Source organism: Taudactylus pleione, unplaced genomic scaffold (assembly GCF_031769625.1).
Source record: "Taudactylus pleione unplaced genomic scaffold, aTauple2 ptg000231l, whole genome shotgun sequence".
In the NCBI taxonomy this organism is placed as follows: Eukaryota; Metazoa; Chordata; class Amphibia; order Anura; family Myobatrachidae; genus Taudactylus; species Taudactylus pleione.
Genome location: NW_028284633.1, coordinates 3,607,143 through 3,620,262, shown reverse-complemented (window position 1 = coordinate 3,620,262; position 13,120 = coordinate 3,607,143). Strand labels below are relative to the sequence as shown.

At 49.4% G+C, this 13,120-nt stretch overlaps 1 protein-coding gene across 5 annotated transcripts in view; it reads left to right on the top strand.

The window, feature by feature from the left end:
- Positions 1–409: 409 nt before the first annotated feature.
- Positions 410–13,120, top strand: part of ZYX (zyxin) — a 39,022-nt gene continuing 26,311 nt past the window's right edge. The window contains exons 1-2 of one of the 5 annotated variants that reach the window (XM_088479382.1): positions 410–509; positions 8,305–8,556. In XM_088479382.1, the coding sequence (XP_088335508.1) occupies positions 8,313–8,556 (244 nt within the window). In that variant the 5' untranslated portion in view covers positions 410–509; positions 8,305–8,312. Of the gene's footprint in view, positions 587–638; positions 753–1,073; positions 1,148–1,433; positions 1,555–8,304; positions 8,557–13,120 lie in introns of those variants that run through there. The other 4 variants (XM_088479381.1, XM_088479385.1, XM_088479383.1 and 1 more) reach the window with 4 other exon arrangements.

The following is a 13,120-nucleotide window of genomic DNA, read 5'->3' as shown; positions in this document are numbered from 1 at the left end:
ATAGCTGGACCCTATGTACTGTATCACTGCACACATATAATATACACAATGTTTTGTTCTTGTGCTACAAAATAAGCAGCAGAGACAAAGGAGCTCACACTCTATATTAAATAGACTTTCCCAGACAACAATGCATAGAGACACACAGACTCCAGCAGACAGTCTAATGTAATCATATCACAGGGAAAGTAAATTAGACAGCAAAGATCACTACATCGATGAAAGGAAAGTCTGAGAGATAACCGCACAGTCTAATGGAGAGAGACAGACACTTCGAACAGCCATGCACTGACATTCATTAGGAGACAGCATCAGACAGGTACTCGATCAGTTAGACAGCTATGAGAGAGACAGATTAGAGTGCACCCACACCTAGTAGTGAGTGACCACAGTGCACATACCGATAGAGTGACACACTCCCTGCTAGCCTCGCCCTCTCCACTCCCCCTGGGCTGTCTCAGGCAGTCTCTCAGCCTCTGCTGCTGGCAGTCAGTCTCTGCTACTCAGAGGTAAGAGGCACTCACTGTCTGTCTCTGTGTTTCCTGTGTGTGAATGTCTCTGGGAGGAGAAGGCACAGTGATAGCAGGTAGAGGGGCAGCTCCTGGGGTTAGTGGGTGTGCTGGGGGTCCCTCTCTCCTGCCCCAGTGCAGGGCAGGTTTCTCAGCAGCTCCCCTGTCTTCCTGTAGCCTCTGTCTTATCCTGATGTCTCTGCCACCACTGGAACTCTCTTCTGCTGCCCAGATGTGACAGCAGTATGTCGCTAACACTCTTTTGTTTGCTATATCTCTTACCACCTATCATGTTGCCCTGCATGTCTCTCTCTAGCAATCTAATGTTAGGCTCTGCTGCTGTCTCTTTGTTACAATGCAAGTATATTGATCTTTATGACTGGCTGTCTCTTTCCTCCCTCTCCACACATTACTGCCTGTCTCTTTCCTCCCTCTGCACACATGACTGCCTGTCTCTTTCCTCCCTCTGCACACATGACTGCCTGTCTCTTTCCTCCCTCTGCACACATGACTGCCTGTCTCTTTCCTCCCTCTGCACACATGACTGCCTGTCTCTTTCCTCCCTCTGCACACATGACTGCCTGTCTCTTTCCTCTCTTTCCATTCCTCCTGCTGATGCACAGTGATTGCTGTGGAGGGTAAGGGGTTGTATTTGCTCCATGATGCACACTGCACTGTGTGTCTTTGCTGTCCCCTGTTGCATATTGCAGATGGCTGTCTATTGTATATATGCATATTGTGGGGGACTGTCTCTTTCCTCCATGTTATGTGTGGATGTCTCTGTTACCCCCAGCTCAGTCCTGTAATGTTAGTTAATGACTCCCAGCTGGGGAAGGGGAGGGGGTCAGCCTTACTCCTCCTCCCCCCCCCCTGCAATCCTAAGACATTGCTCACTCACCTCTTCTCCTTCCACATCCTGAGAGAACAAGGAGACCTCCCCCACAGTTACCTCATTCCTGCCCTGCGGCCCAGGCCCTGCTGGTTACCTCATCCTGACCTGCAGGCCACAAACTTTCTGTCCTCTCATCACTCACAGCTGTACAGGGTATTGCTGCACTCTGCCCAGCTCCAGCATGTCTGTGTGGGGGGCTGCACTCTGCCCAGCTCCAGCACGTCTGTGTGGGGGGCTGCACTCTGCCCAGCTCCAGCATGTCTGTGTGGGGGGCTGCACTCTGCCCAGCTCCAGCACGTCTGTGTGGGGGGCTGCACTCTGCCCAGCTCCAGCACGTCTGTGTGGGGGGCTGCACTCTGCCCAGCTCCAGCATGTCTGTGTGGGGGGCTGCACTCTGCCCAGCTCCAGCACGTCTGTGTGGGGGGCTGCAGTCTGCCCAGCTCCAGCACGTCTGTGTGGGGGGGCTGCACTCTGCCCAGCTCCAGCACGTCTGTGTGGGGGGGCTGCACTCTGCCCAGCTCCAGCACGTCTGTGTGGGGGGCTGCACTCTGCCCAGCTCCAGCACGTCTGTGTGGGGGGCTGCACTCTGCCTAGCTCCAGCACGTCTGTGTGGGGGGCTGCACTCTGCCCAGCTCCAGCACGTCTGTGTGGGGGGCTGCACTCTGCCCAGCTCCAGCATGTCTGTGTGGGGGGCTGCACTCTGCCCAGCTCCAGCACGTCTGTGTGGGGGGCTGCAGTCTGCCCAGCTCCAGCACGTCTGTGTGGGGGGGCTGCACTCTGCCCAGCTCCAGCACGTCTGTGTGGGGGGGCTGCACTCTGCCCAGCTCCAGCACGTCTGTGTGGGGGGCTGCACTCTGCCCAGCTCCAGCACGTCTGTGTGGGGGGCTGCACTCTGCCCAGCTCCAGCACGTCTGTGTGGGGGGCTGCACTCTGCCCAGCTCCAGCACGTCTGTGTGGGGGGCTGCACTCTGCCCAGCTCCAGCACGTCTGTGTGGGGGGCTGCACTCTGCCCAGCTCCAGCACGTCTGTGTGGGGGGCTGCACTCTGCCCAGCTCCAGCACGTCTGTGGGGGGGCTGCACCCTGCCCAACTCCAGCACGTCTGTGGGGGGGCTGCACCCTGCCCAGCTCCAGCACATCTGTGGGGGGCTGCACTCTCTGCCCAGCTCCAGCACGTCTGGGGGGGCTGCACTCTCTGCCCAGCTCCAGCACGTCTGGGGGGGCTGCACTCTCTGCCCAGCTCCAGCACGTCTGTGGGGGCTGCACTCTCTGCCCAGCTCCAGCACGTCTGTGGGGGAGGCTGCACCCTGCTCAGGTCCAGCACGTCTGTGGGGGGCTACACTCTGCCCAGCTCCAGCACGTCTGCTCAGATACATTCCTGCTCTAACATATCCAGGCTGCGCTATATTATTGCTTCCCAAAGGTTTATACAGCCATGGCCAAAAGTTGTGAGAATGACACAAGTCACAAAGTTTGCTGCTTCAGTGTTTTTAGACCTTTGTGTCAGATGTTACAATGGTATACTGAAGTAACATTACAGTATTACATAAGTGTCAGATGTTACTATGGTATACTGAGGTAACATTACAGCATTACATAAGTGTCAGATGTTACTATGGTATACTGAGGTAACATTACAGCATTTCATAAGTGTCAAAGGCTTTTATTCACAATTACATTAAGTTTATGCAAAGAGACAATATTTGCAGTGTTTACCCTTCTTTTTCAAGACCTCTGCAATTCGCCCTGGCATGCTGTCACTCACCTTCTGGGCCACATATTGACTGATGGCCGCCCATTCTTGCCTAATCAATGCTTGGAGTTTGTCAGAATCTGTGGGTTTATGTTTGTCCTCCCACCTCGTGAGGACTGACCACACATTCTCTATTGGATTAAGGTCTGGGGAGTTTCCTGGCCATGGGCTCAAAATGTTGATGTTTTGTTCCCCGAGCCACTTATCACTTTTGCCTTATGGCAAGGTGCTCCATCATGCTGGAGAAGGCATTGTTCCTCACCAAACTGTTCTTGGATGGTTGATAGAAGTTGCTCTTGGAGGAGGTTTTGGTACCATTCTTTATTCATGGCTGTGTTCTTAGGCAAAATTGTGAGTAATTCCACTCCCTTGGCTGAGAAGCAACAACACACATGAATGGTCTCAGGATGCTTTACTGTTGGCATGACACAGTACAAAGGCTTTTGGAGGATGGTCTGGTGTCAAGAAGGGCAGCAAAGAAGCCACTTCTCTCCACGAAAAACAGCAGGTACAGACTGATATTCTGCAAAAGGTACAGGGATTGGACTGCAGAGGACTGGGGTAAAGTCATTTTCTCTGATGAATCCTCTTTCAGATTGTTTGGAGCATCTGGAAAAACGCTTGTCCGGAGAAGGAGAGCGCTACCATCAGTCCTGTGTCATGCCAACAGTAAAGCATCCTGAGACCATTCATGTGTGTTGTTGCTTCTCAGCCAAGGGCGTGGGATCACTCACAATTTTGCAAGAACACAGCCATGAATAAAGAATGGTACCAAAACCTTCTCCCAACCATCCAAGAACAGTTTGGTGAGGAACAATGCCTTCTCCAGCATGATGGAGCACCTTGCCAGAAGGCAAAAGTGATAACTAAGTGGCTCGGGGAACAAAACATCGAAATTTTGAGCCCATGGCCAGGAAACTCCCCAGACCTTATTCCCATTGAGAACTTGTAGTCAATCCTCAAGAGGCAGGTGGACAAACAAATACCCACAAATTTTGACAAACTCCAAGCATTGATTAGGTAAGGCCATCAGTCAGTATGTGGCCCAGAAGTTGATTGACAGCATGCCAGGGTGAATTGCAGAGGTCTTGAAAAAGAAGGGTCAACACTGCAAATATTGAATCTTGCATAAACTTAGGGCTTGATCCAATTAGGTGCGATGTACTCACGTGTACGAGTCATCGCGACAGTGGTTGTGCTTGACGGCCTCCCGGATTCGCCAGAAAGTGCTCGCTACCCCATAGGGCAGCAAGCAAATTCAGGCGAATTCAGTGGCGAGTCGGGCTGCGAAGGGTGCGATGTTCCGGGCCGTTGCCAGCGTTTTAACGCCGTTGCCACGGGACATCGCACCTAATTGGATCGAGCCCTTAATGTAATTGTCAATAAAAGCCTTTGACACTTATGAAATGCTTGTAATGTTACCTCAGTATACCATAGTAACATCTCACAAAAAGGTCTAAAAACACTGAAGCAGCAAACTTTGTGAAAACCAATACTTGTGTCATTCTCATAACTTTTGGCCATGGCTGTAACCCACCTGTGCATTCTCCTACAGTACCAGCGGTCTATGGAGCTGCCTCTACGCACTGCGTGTACTCGCAGTACGCATGCCCCCAGAAGCAATAGTACGAAGGTACAAGCTGCGCATAGGTGTACATATTTCTGTCGCATCTCCACTGGTGACAGAAAGGGCATAACTGGACTGTGAGGGGGGATCCCGCGTAGGTCAGGTACATAGAATGTGTGTTGATGGAATTTCCGGCTATGCAAGTTGGTTGGAAGCATAAATACTCCTGTTTCCAGATGTATTATTAGAACCAAGTGTAGACTGGTGTACGTGCGCCCTGAGGGAGGTGACTGCTATCAAACAAAGTGTGCGATTTATGGGTGGTCCGAGTACAACTCTGCGCGTGGTTAATATATGTAACGCGGGAGCCATTAAGGCCGACTTGCATATAACTGCATCAGCCACTGAATTTGAATACATCTAAATCTTGCAGAACCCTCTAATCTCACTGTACAGTACGTCACTGCTTCCTCTGATCTCACTGTACAGTACGTCACTGCTTCCTCTAATCTCACTGTACGGTATGTCACTGCTCCCTCTCTAATCTCACTGTGCGGCGTGTCACTGCTCCCTCTCTAATCTCGCTGTGCGGCGTGTCACTGCTCCCTCTCTAATCTCGCTGTGCGGCGTGTCACTGCTCCCTCTCTAATCTCGCTGTGCGGCGTGTCACTGCTCCCTCTCTAATCTCGCTGTGCGGCGTGTCACTGCTCCCTCTCTAATCTCGCTGTGCGGCGTGTCACTGCGCCCACATTTCTTGCTGTATGATTGTGCTCTCACATCCTTCAGCTCCCCCTATAGTCACTGTAAAGTCCTGCACCCACATCCTGCAGCAGCTTCTAATCTCACTGTGTGTGTATTTATTCTTACTTCTATGTTTCTGCTCCCTCATCTACAGTAACCCCCGTTCTCACTTCTACAGCTGGCTGTGTCCTCATACATCTATCCTCCTAACGCCACGTGGCGCAACATGGCTGGTGAGAGTCGCCAGATCCTGTGCTGCTACTCTAGCGCTGGGCGTCCTTTTTTCCCCCAGAATATGCGATGCAACTAGGACGCACCAGGAGACTGCGCTGATTAATGTGATGCCTGTATATCTGTGTGCGACTGAGTCTATAAACGGAACTTGGCGTGGGGATAAAAGCCGCGGCATCCTGGCGCTTCGCATGCTGATTCATGCACTCAGTCGCACACAGGTATACGAGTGTCGCACATCTAATTAATCAGTCAGTCTCCTGGTGCTATTACATTGTATTATGTCGTATTTTAGGCAAAAAAGACTAACTGTGCTAGAGGGACTGTTTGGCACAACTGTGTCAAAGATGTACGAGGACGCGTCTCTATTTCTCTGTAACTACATATGGCAGCATATACTATTATCCTGGAGATGTCACTGCACCCACATGCTACAGTATCCCATATTCTTATTATTCATCTGCCAGATCACCTCCTACACCTCTCTGTGATCGGCATCCTAATCATCCAGCATCCTCTTCTCACATTACTGTTACTGAGCAATTCTATCCTGCAGCGCCCCCTACTGCCAATTCTCTGTCACTGCACCTACCTCCTGCTCAGTTGTCAGTGTATCCTCATCCTACATGACCCCCTGCTCAGTGCTGTCAGTGCATCCTCATCCTACATGACCCCCTGCTCAGTGCTGTCAGTGTATCCTCATCCTACATGACCCCCTGCTCAGTGCTGTCAGTGCATCCTCATCCTACATGACCTCCTGCTCAGTGCTGTCAGTGCATCCTCATCCTACTTGACCCCCTGCTCAGTGCTGTCAGTGCATGCTCATCCTACATGACCCCCTGCTCAGTGCTGTCAGTGCATCATCATCCTACATGACCCCCTGCTCAGTGCTGTCAGTGCATCCTCGTCCTGCATGACCCCCTGCTCAGTGCTGTCAGTGTATCCTCGTCCTACATGACCCCCTGCTCAGTGCTGTCAGTGTATCCTCATCCTACATGACCCCCTGCTCAGTGCTGTCAGTGTATCCTCATCCTACATGACCCCCTGCTCAGTGCTGTCAGTGCATCCTCATCCTACATGACCCCCTGCTCAGTGCTGTCAGTGCATCCTCCTCCTACATGACCTCTTGCGCAGTGCTGTCAGTGCATCCTCATACTACATGACCCCTTGCTCAGTGCTGTCAGTGCATCCTCCTCCTACATGACCCCCTGCTCAGTGCTGTCAGTGCATCCTCCTCCTACATGACCCCCTGCTCAGTGCTGTCAGTGTATCCTCTTTCTACATGACCACCTGCTCAGTGCTGTCAGTGCATCCTCCTCCTACATGTCCCCCTGCTCAGTGCTGTCAGTGCATCCTCCTCCTACATGACCCCCTGCTCAGTGCTGTCAGTGCATCCTCCTCCTACATGACCCCCTGCTCAGTGCTGTCAGTGTATTCTCCTTCTACATGACCCCCTGCTCAGTGCTGTCAGTGCATCATCATCCTACATGACCCCCTGCTCAGTGCTGTCAGTGCATCATCATCCTACATGACCCCCTGCTCAGTGCTGTCAGTGCATCCTCGTCCTACATGACCCCCTGCTCAGTTGTCAGTGCATCCTCCTCCTACATGTCCCCCTGCTCAGTGCTGTCAGTGCACTCAATGTGTAAGAGCACCTATGCAGTGCTATACCTGAGCGCACACATTAAAGTGCTGCATATCATATCTAACCTACCTCCCTTTACTCACAACAACCTACCTCCACGACACCTACCTCTCCCATTCACAGCTGACTCGGCGCCTACCTCTCCCATTCACAGCTGACTCGGCGCCTACCTCTCCCATTCACAGCTGACTCGGCGCCTACCTCTCCCATTCACAGCTGACTCGGCGCCTACCTCTCCCATTCACAGCTGACTCGGCGCCTACCTCTCCCATTCACAGTGCCTTTGTTTTTCAGCACCTCATGATGGAAGTTGTATTACTCATCTGAAACAATTTATTTTAAGGCCGCAGAGATCCTCCTAATAAAATCTACTTAGAACGTGCTCCGTGTGAGGCCGCAGAAACGTCCCTGCATTCGGGGCCTTTAGCCTTGTCCTAGCAGCCTGTGTTAGGGGACGTTTGCTGTGCTGCTACTACAACCACTGCAGGGCCAGGGCCAGAGCTCTCTCCTCTCTCCAGCCCCCCACCATCAGCCCGTGATAGGAGGCTGCCATGGTGTAAATGCTGAGCTGGGCAGGAACCCTCGGGAGTATTTCCATGGAAACAAAGAGAGACAGACGCAGGGAGAGACGGGCGGAGGATGGCGTTCAACCTTGAGCCGGCAGGGAGCTGTTCTGCAGCATTTCATCATAGTGAGAGTTAAATTACACTTAACTGCTCCGTATTTTAACCCTTCTAATGCCCCTGTAGTTTGCTCCGCTGCAGCGCGCCTGTCACTAGCGGCTGTACTCAGGGAGGCCATTGTGCAAATCCTGTTGTGTTGTATCCTGTGTGTAATAAACAGTCACATCTGATGACTTACCCGGACGTGCTGGTGATTTTATGTGTCTGTAATATATATTATAGTTTTCATATTTTCAATTAACATATTTACCTTTTTTTTTTTTTCCGTTTTATTTTTTTTTAAAGACCCCAAGATGGACCCAGCGACTCCGGCCACCCGGATGACCTCCTCTTTCACTATCAACATATCCACTCCATCTTTTTACAACCAGCCCAAAAAATTTGCTCCGGTGGTGCCCCCCAAGCCCAAAGTGAACCCGTTTAAAGCAGCAGAAGATGCGGGACCTCAGGAAATCACCTCGGCCCCCGGCATCCGGGCGTTCTTGGGGAGAGTAGGAGAGTTTCCCCCCCTGGAACCATCCAGTAGCGAGCCGGAGGGTAATAACATCTGATACTTTGTGTCTTATTGGGCCTGTCCTTGGCACGTTGTATAGCAAGTAGCAGGATAATATTAGGTTGTCTTTATTGCTTGGGTACCTCTGTTCCATCGGCTTTCTCCTGTTTCGCTATAAACGCCAAAGATAGCGACGCTGTAAGTAGCACCTGTCTCACTTGGGGGGGGGGGGGGGTCCGTTTGGTGAAGCTCCGGCATCTTGCTATGTTGGAAGTCAGAAAATTCCCCTCATGTCAGTAGATGAGGTGGGGGCTTAGGACACCTGCGACCATTCTGCTGTTGTTGGATCACAACCCCCAGCATTCTCCGGCCACTGATGGGATTATTGTGTAGATTGCTGACGGATGAATAGTGTGTAACCTATAGTTTGTACAGCTGATGGTGTAACGTTCCTAACAGTGGTTATAAACTTGCAGATAGCAGTTTCCCAAGAAGGTTCCCCTCTGTGCAGCACTTCCCAGGTAACCTCCTCAGTACCTGCAGCCAGGAGCCATTCCTCACTGCGGCTCTCGGTGCTGGTGAGCGTAGACCGTCTTTCCCTCGCACTGTAGTGATCTATGGTGGTGCCTCTGGTGTCCGTACAGCTATAGATCATGAATAAGACAGTAAATTTCCTTGCAGATAATGTGCAGGTTTGCTGTACAGAGGGGTCCCAAACCCAACAGCATTTCGTCAATATCACAGGTAAGGAAAATGTCCAGCACACATTGAGACCATGGTGCAAATATTGCACAATGTAAATAATAAATGAGTAATATATCCCCCCTCCTTTTAGAGCTGGTAAATGCATGCAGGGGGCTGCCGTAGTCCTCTGGTTTAAGTGACTGTCCACAAATCTGGGCTTGTGGCAAGGACGTGTTCTGCTTGTAGCGACCCCTGTAAGCCGGCACTGGCGTGACGATGCCACTGGTGATGATCTAATACGAATGACATAATGATTGCGCATAATTGGGCATGGGACGTAACTGCAGCGGGAAGGTGACCGTGTCTACAGGCGTCTTTCAGCTCAGTAGCAGGCCTCCGTGTGTCTGGATGCGGCCTTGGCACAGAGCAGCCCTGTTTCGTCACTGCTGATAGCGGCCAGAAGGTGACAGTGACGGTCTCCTCGGTACTCCGGGCTCATGGCTGGGTAGAGCTGGGGGCATTTGACCTTCAGACGACTATTTAGGATCTCACAGAATTTGTCTACAACAATTGGGTTAATTGAGCTATAATTGTAGGAGCCTTCCTCTACCAGTCTCAGAGATGAGTAATTATTATATCCGTTACGTCTTTATTTTGTAACTATAATTACTATAATTTTTTTCAAAAAACATTGGCTGTATCAGATGTTTATTATTATTATTATTATTATTACAAAGTGTGTGTGTAAAATATATATATATCTCTATCTATCTATATCATCTGGAAAGTATTCACAACGCTTCACTTTTTCCACAGTTTGTTACGTTACAACCTTATTCCAAAATGGAATAAATTTATTTTTGTCCTCAAAATTCTACACACAATACCCCATAATGACAACGTGAAAAATTTTTTTTTGCAAATTTATAAAATAAAAACCCCTAAGAAATCACATGTACATAAGTAGTCACAGCCTTTGCTCAATACTTTGTTGATGCACCTTTGGCAGCAATTACAGCCTCAAGTCTTTTTGAATATGATGCCACAAGCTTGGCACACCTATCTTTGGGCAGTTTCGCCCATTCCTCTTTGCAGCACCTCTGAAGCTCCATCAGGTTGGATGGGAAGCGTCGGTGCACAGACATTTTCAGATCTCTCCAGAGATGTTCAATCGGATTCAAGTCTGGGCTCTGGCTGGGCCACTCAAGGACATTCACAGAGTTGTCCTGAAGCCACTCCTTTGATATCTTGGCTGTGTGCTTAGGGTCATTGTCCTGCTGAAAGATGAACCGTCGCCCCATTCTGAGGTGAAGAGCGCTCTGGAGCAGGTTTTCATCCAGGATGTCTCTGTACATTGCTGCATTCATCTTTCCCTCTATCCTGACTAGTCTCCCAGTTCCTGCCGCTGAAAAACATCCCCACAGCATGATGCTGCCACCACCATGCTTCACTGTAGGGATGGTATTTGCCTGGTGATGAGTGGTGCCTGGTTTCCTCCAAACATAACGCCTGGCATTCACGCCAAAGAGTTCAATCTTTTGTTTCTCTTGGTCTGAGAGTCCTTCAGGTGCATTTTGGCAAACTCCATGCGGGCTGCCATGTGCTTTTTACTAGGAGTGGCTTCCGTCTGGCCACTAATATACAGGCCTGATTGCTGCAGAGATGGTTGTCCTTCTGGAAGGTTCTCCTCTCTCCACAGAGGAATGCTGTAGCTCTGACAGAGTGACTATTGAGTTCTTGGTCACCTCCCTGACTAGGGCCCTTCTCCCCTGATCACTCAGTTTAGACAGCCGGACAACTCTAGGAAGACTCCTAGTGGTTCGGAACTTCTTCCATTTATGGATGATGGAGGCCATTGGGACCTTCAAAGCAGCAGATATTTTTCTGTACCCTTCCCCAGATTTGTGCCTCGAGCCAATCCTGTCTCGGAGGTTTACAGACAATTCCTTGAACTTCATGCTCTGTTTGTGCTCTGAGACCTTATATAGACAGGTGTATGCCTTTCAAAATCATGTCCAAGCAACTGAATTTACCACAGGTGGGCTACAATTAAGCTGTAGGAACATCTCAAGGATGATCAGTGGAAACAGGATGCACCTGAGCTCAATTTTGAGCTTCATGACAAAGGTCGTGAATACTTATGTACATATGATTTCTTAGTGTGTTGTGTTTTTTTGTTTTTTTTAATTAAATTTGCAAAAATCTCAAACGTTTTACACGTTGTCATTATGGGGTATTGTGTGTAGAATTTTGAGGACAAAAATGAATTTATTCCATTTTGGAATAAGGCTGTAACATAACAAAATGTGGAAAAAGTGAAGCATTGTTAATACTTTCCAGATGCGCTGTGTGTGTGTGTATGTGTATATATCTATCATACATACATACATACATACACACATAGTGGGGTGTGAGATAGCAGTCAGTCTTGTTAAACAATAGCGTGGTGCAGGGTTCCTAAAAAATTAATAAATGCACTCTCCTAATCCCGAAAGAAAAGGTAGAACCAGCACTCACTGAAATCATAGCTGTAGAAACTTTTATTCACCAGTGTACTGTACATGGTATAGCGATGTACAGGGGTTGTAGTCACCAGTGTACTGTACATGGTATAGAGATGTAAAGGGGTTGTAGTCACCAGTGTACTGTACATGGTATAGAGATGTAAAGGGGTTGTAGTCACCAGTGTACTGTACATGGTATAGAGATGTACAGGGGTTGTAGTCACCAGGGCACTGTACATGGTATAGAGATGTACAGGGGTTGTAGTCACCAGTGTACTGTACATGGTATAGAGATGTAAAGGGGTTGTAGTCACCAGTGTACTGTACATGGTATAGAGATGTACAAGGGTTGTAGTCACCAGGGTACTGTACATGGTATAGAGATGTACAGGGGTTGTAGTCACCAGGGTACTGTACATGGTATAGATGTACAGGGGCTGTAGTCACCAGTGTACTGTACATGGTATAGAGATGTACAGGGGTTGTAGTCACCAGTGTACTGTACAGGGGTTGTAGTCACCAGTGTACTGTACATGATATAGAGATGTACAGGGGTTGTAGTCACCAGTGTACTGTACATGGTATAGAGATGTACAGGGGTTGCAGTTACCAGGGTACTGTACATGGTATAGAGATGTACAGGGGTTGTAGTTACCAGGGCACTGTACATGGTATAGATGTACAGGGGTTGTAGTCACCAGTGTACTGTACATGGCATAGAGATGTACAGGGGTTGTAGTCACCAGTGTACTGTACATGGTATAGAGATGTACAGGGGTTGTAGTTACCAAGGTACTGTACATGGTATAGAGATGTACAGGGGTTGTAGTTACCAGGGCACTGTACATGGTGTAGAGATGTACAGGGGTTGTAGTTACCAGGGCACTGTACATGGTGTAGAGATGTACAGGGGTTGTAGTCACCAGTGTACTGTACATGGTGTAGAGATGTACAGGGGTTGTAGTCACCAGGGCACTGTACATGGTATAGAGATGTACAGGGGTTGTAGTCACCAGTGTACTGTACATGGTATAGAGATGTACAAGGGTTGTAGTCACCAGGGCACTGTACATGGTATAGATGTACAGGGGTTGTAGTCACCAGTGTACTGTACATGACATAGAGATGTACAGGGGTTGTAGTCACCAGTGTACTGTACATGGTATAGAGATGTAAAGGGGTTGTAGTCACCAGTGTACTGTACATGGTATAGAGATGTAAAGGGGTTGTAGTCACCAGTGTACTGTACATGGTATAGAGATGTACAGGGGTTGTAGTCACCAGGGCACTGTACATGGTATAGAGATGTACAGGGGTTGTAGTCACCAGTGTACTGTACATGGTATAGAGATGTAAAGGGGTTGTAGTTACCAAGGTACTGTACATGGTATAGAGATGTACAAGGGTTGTAGTCACCAGG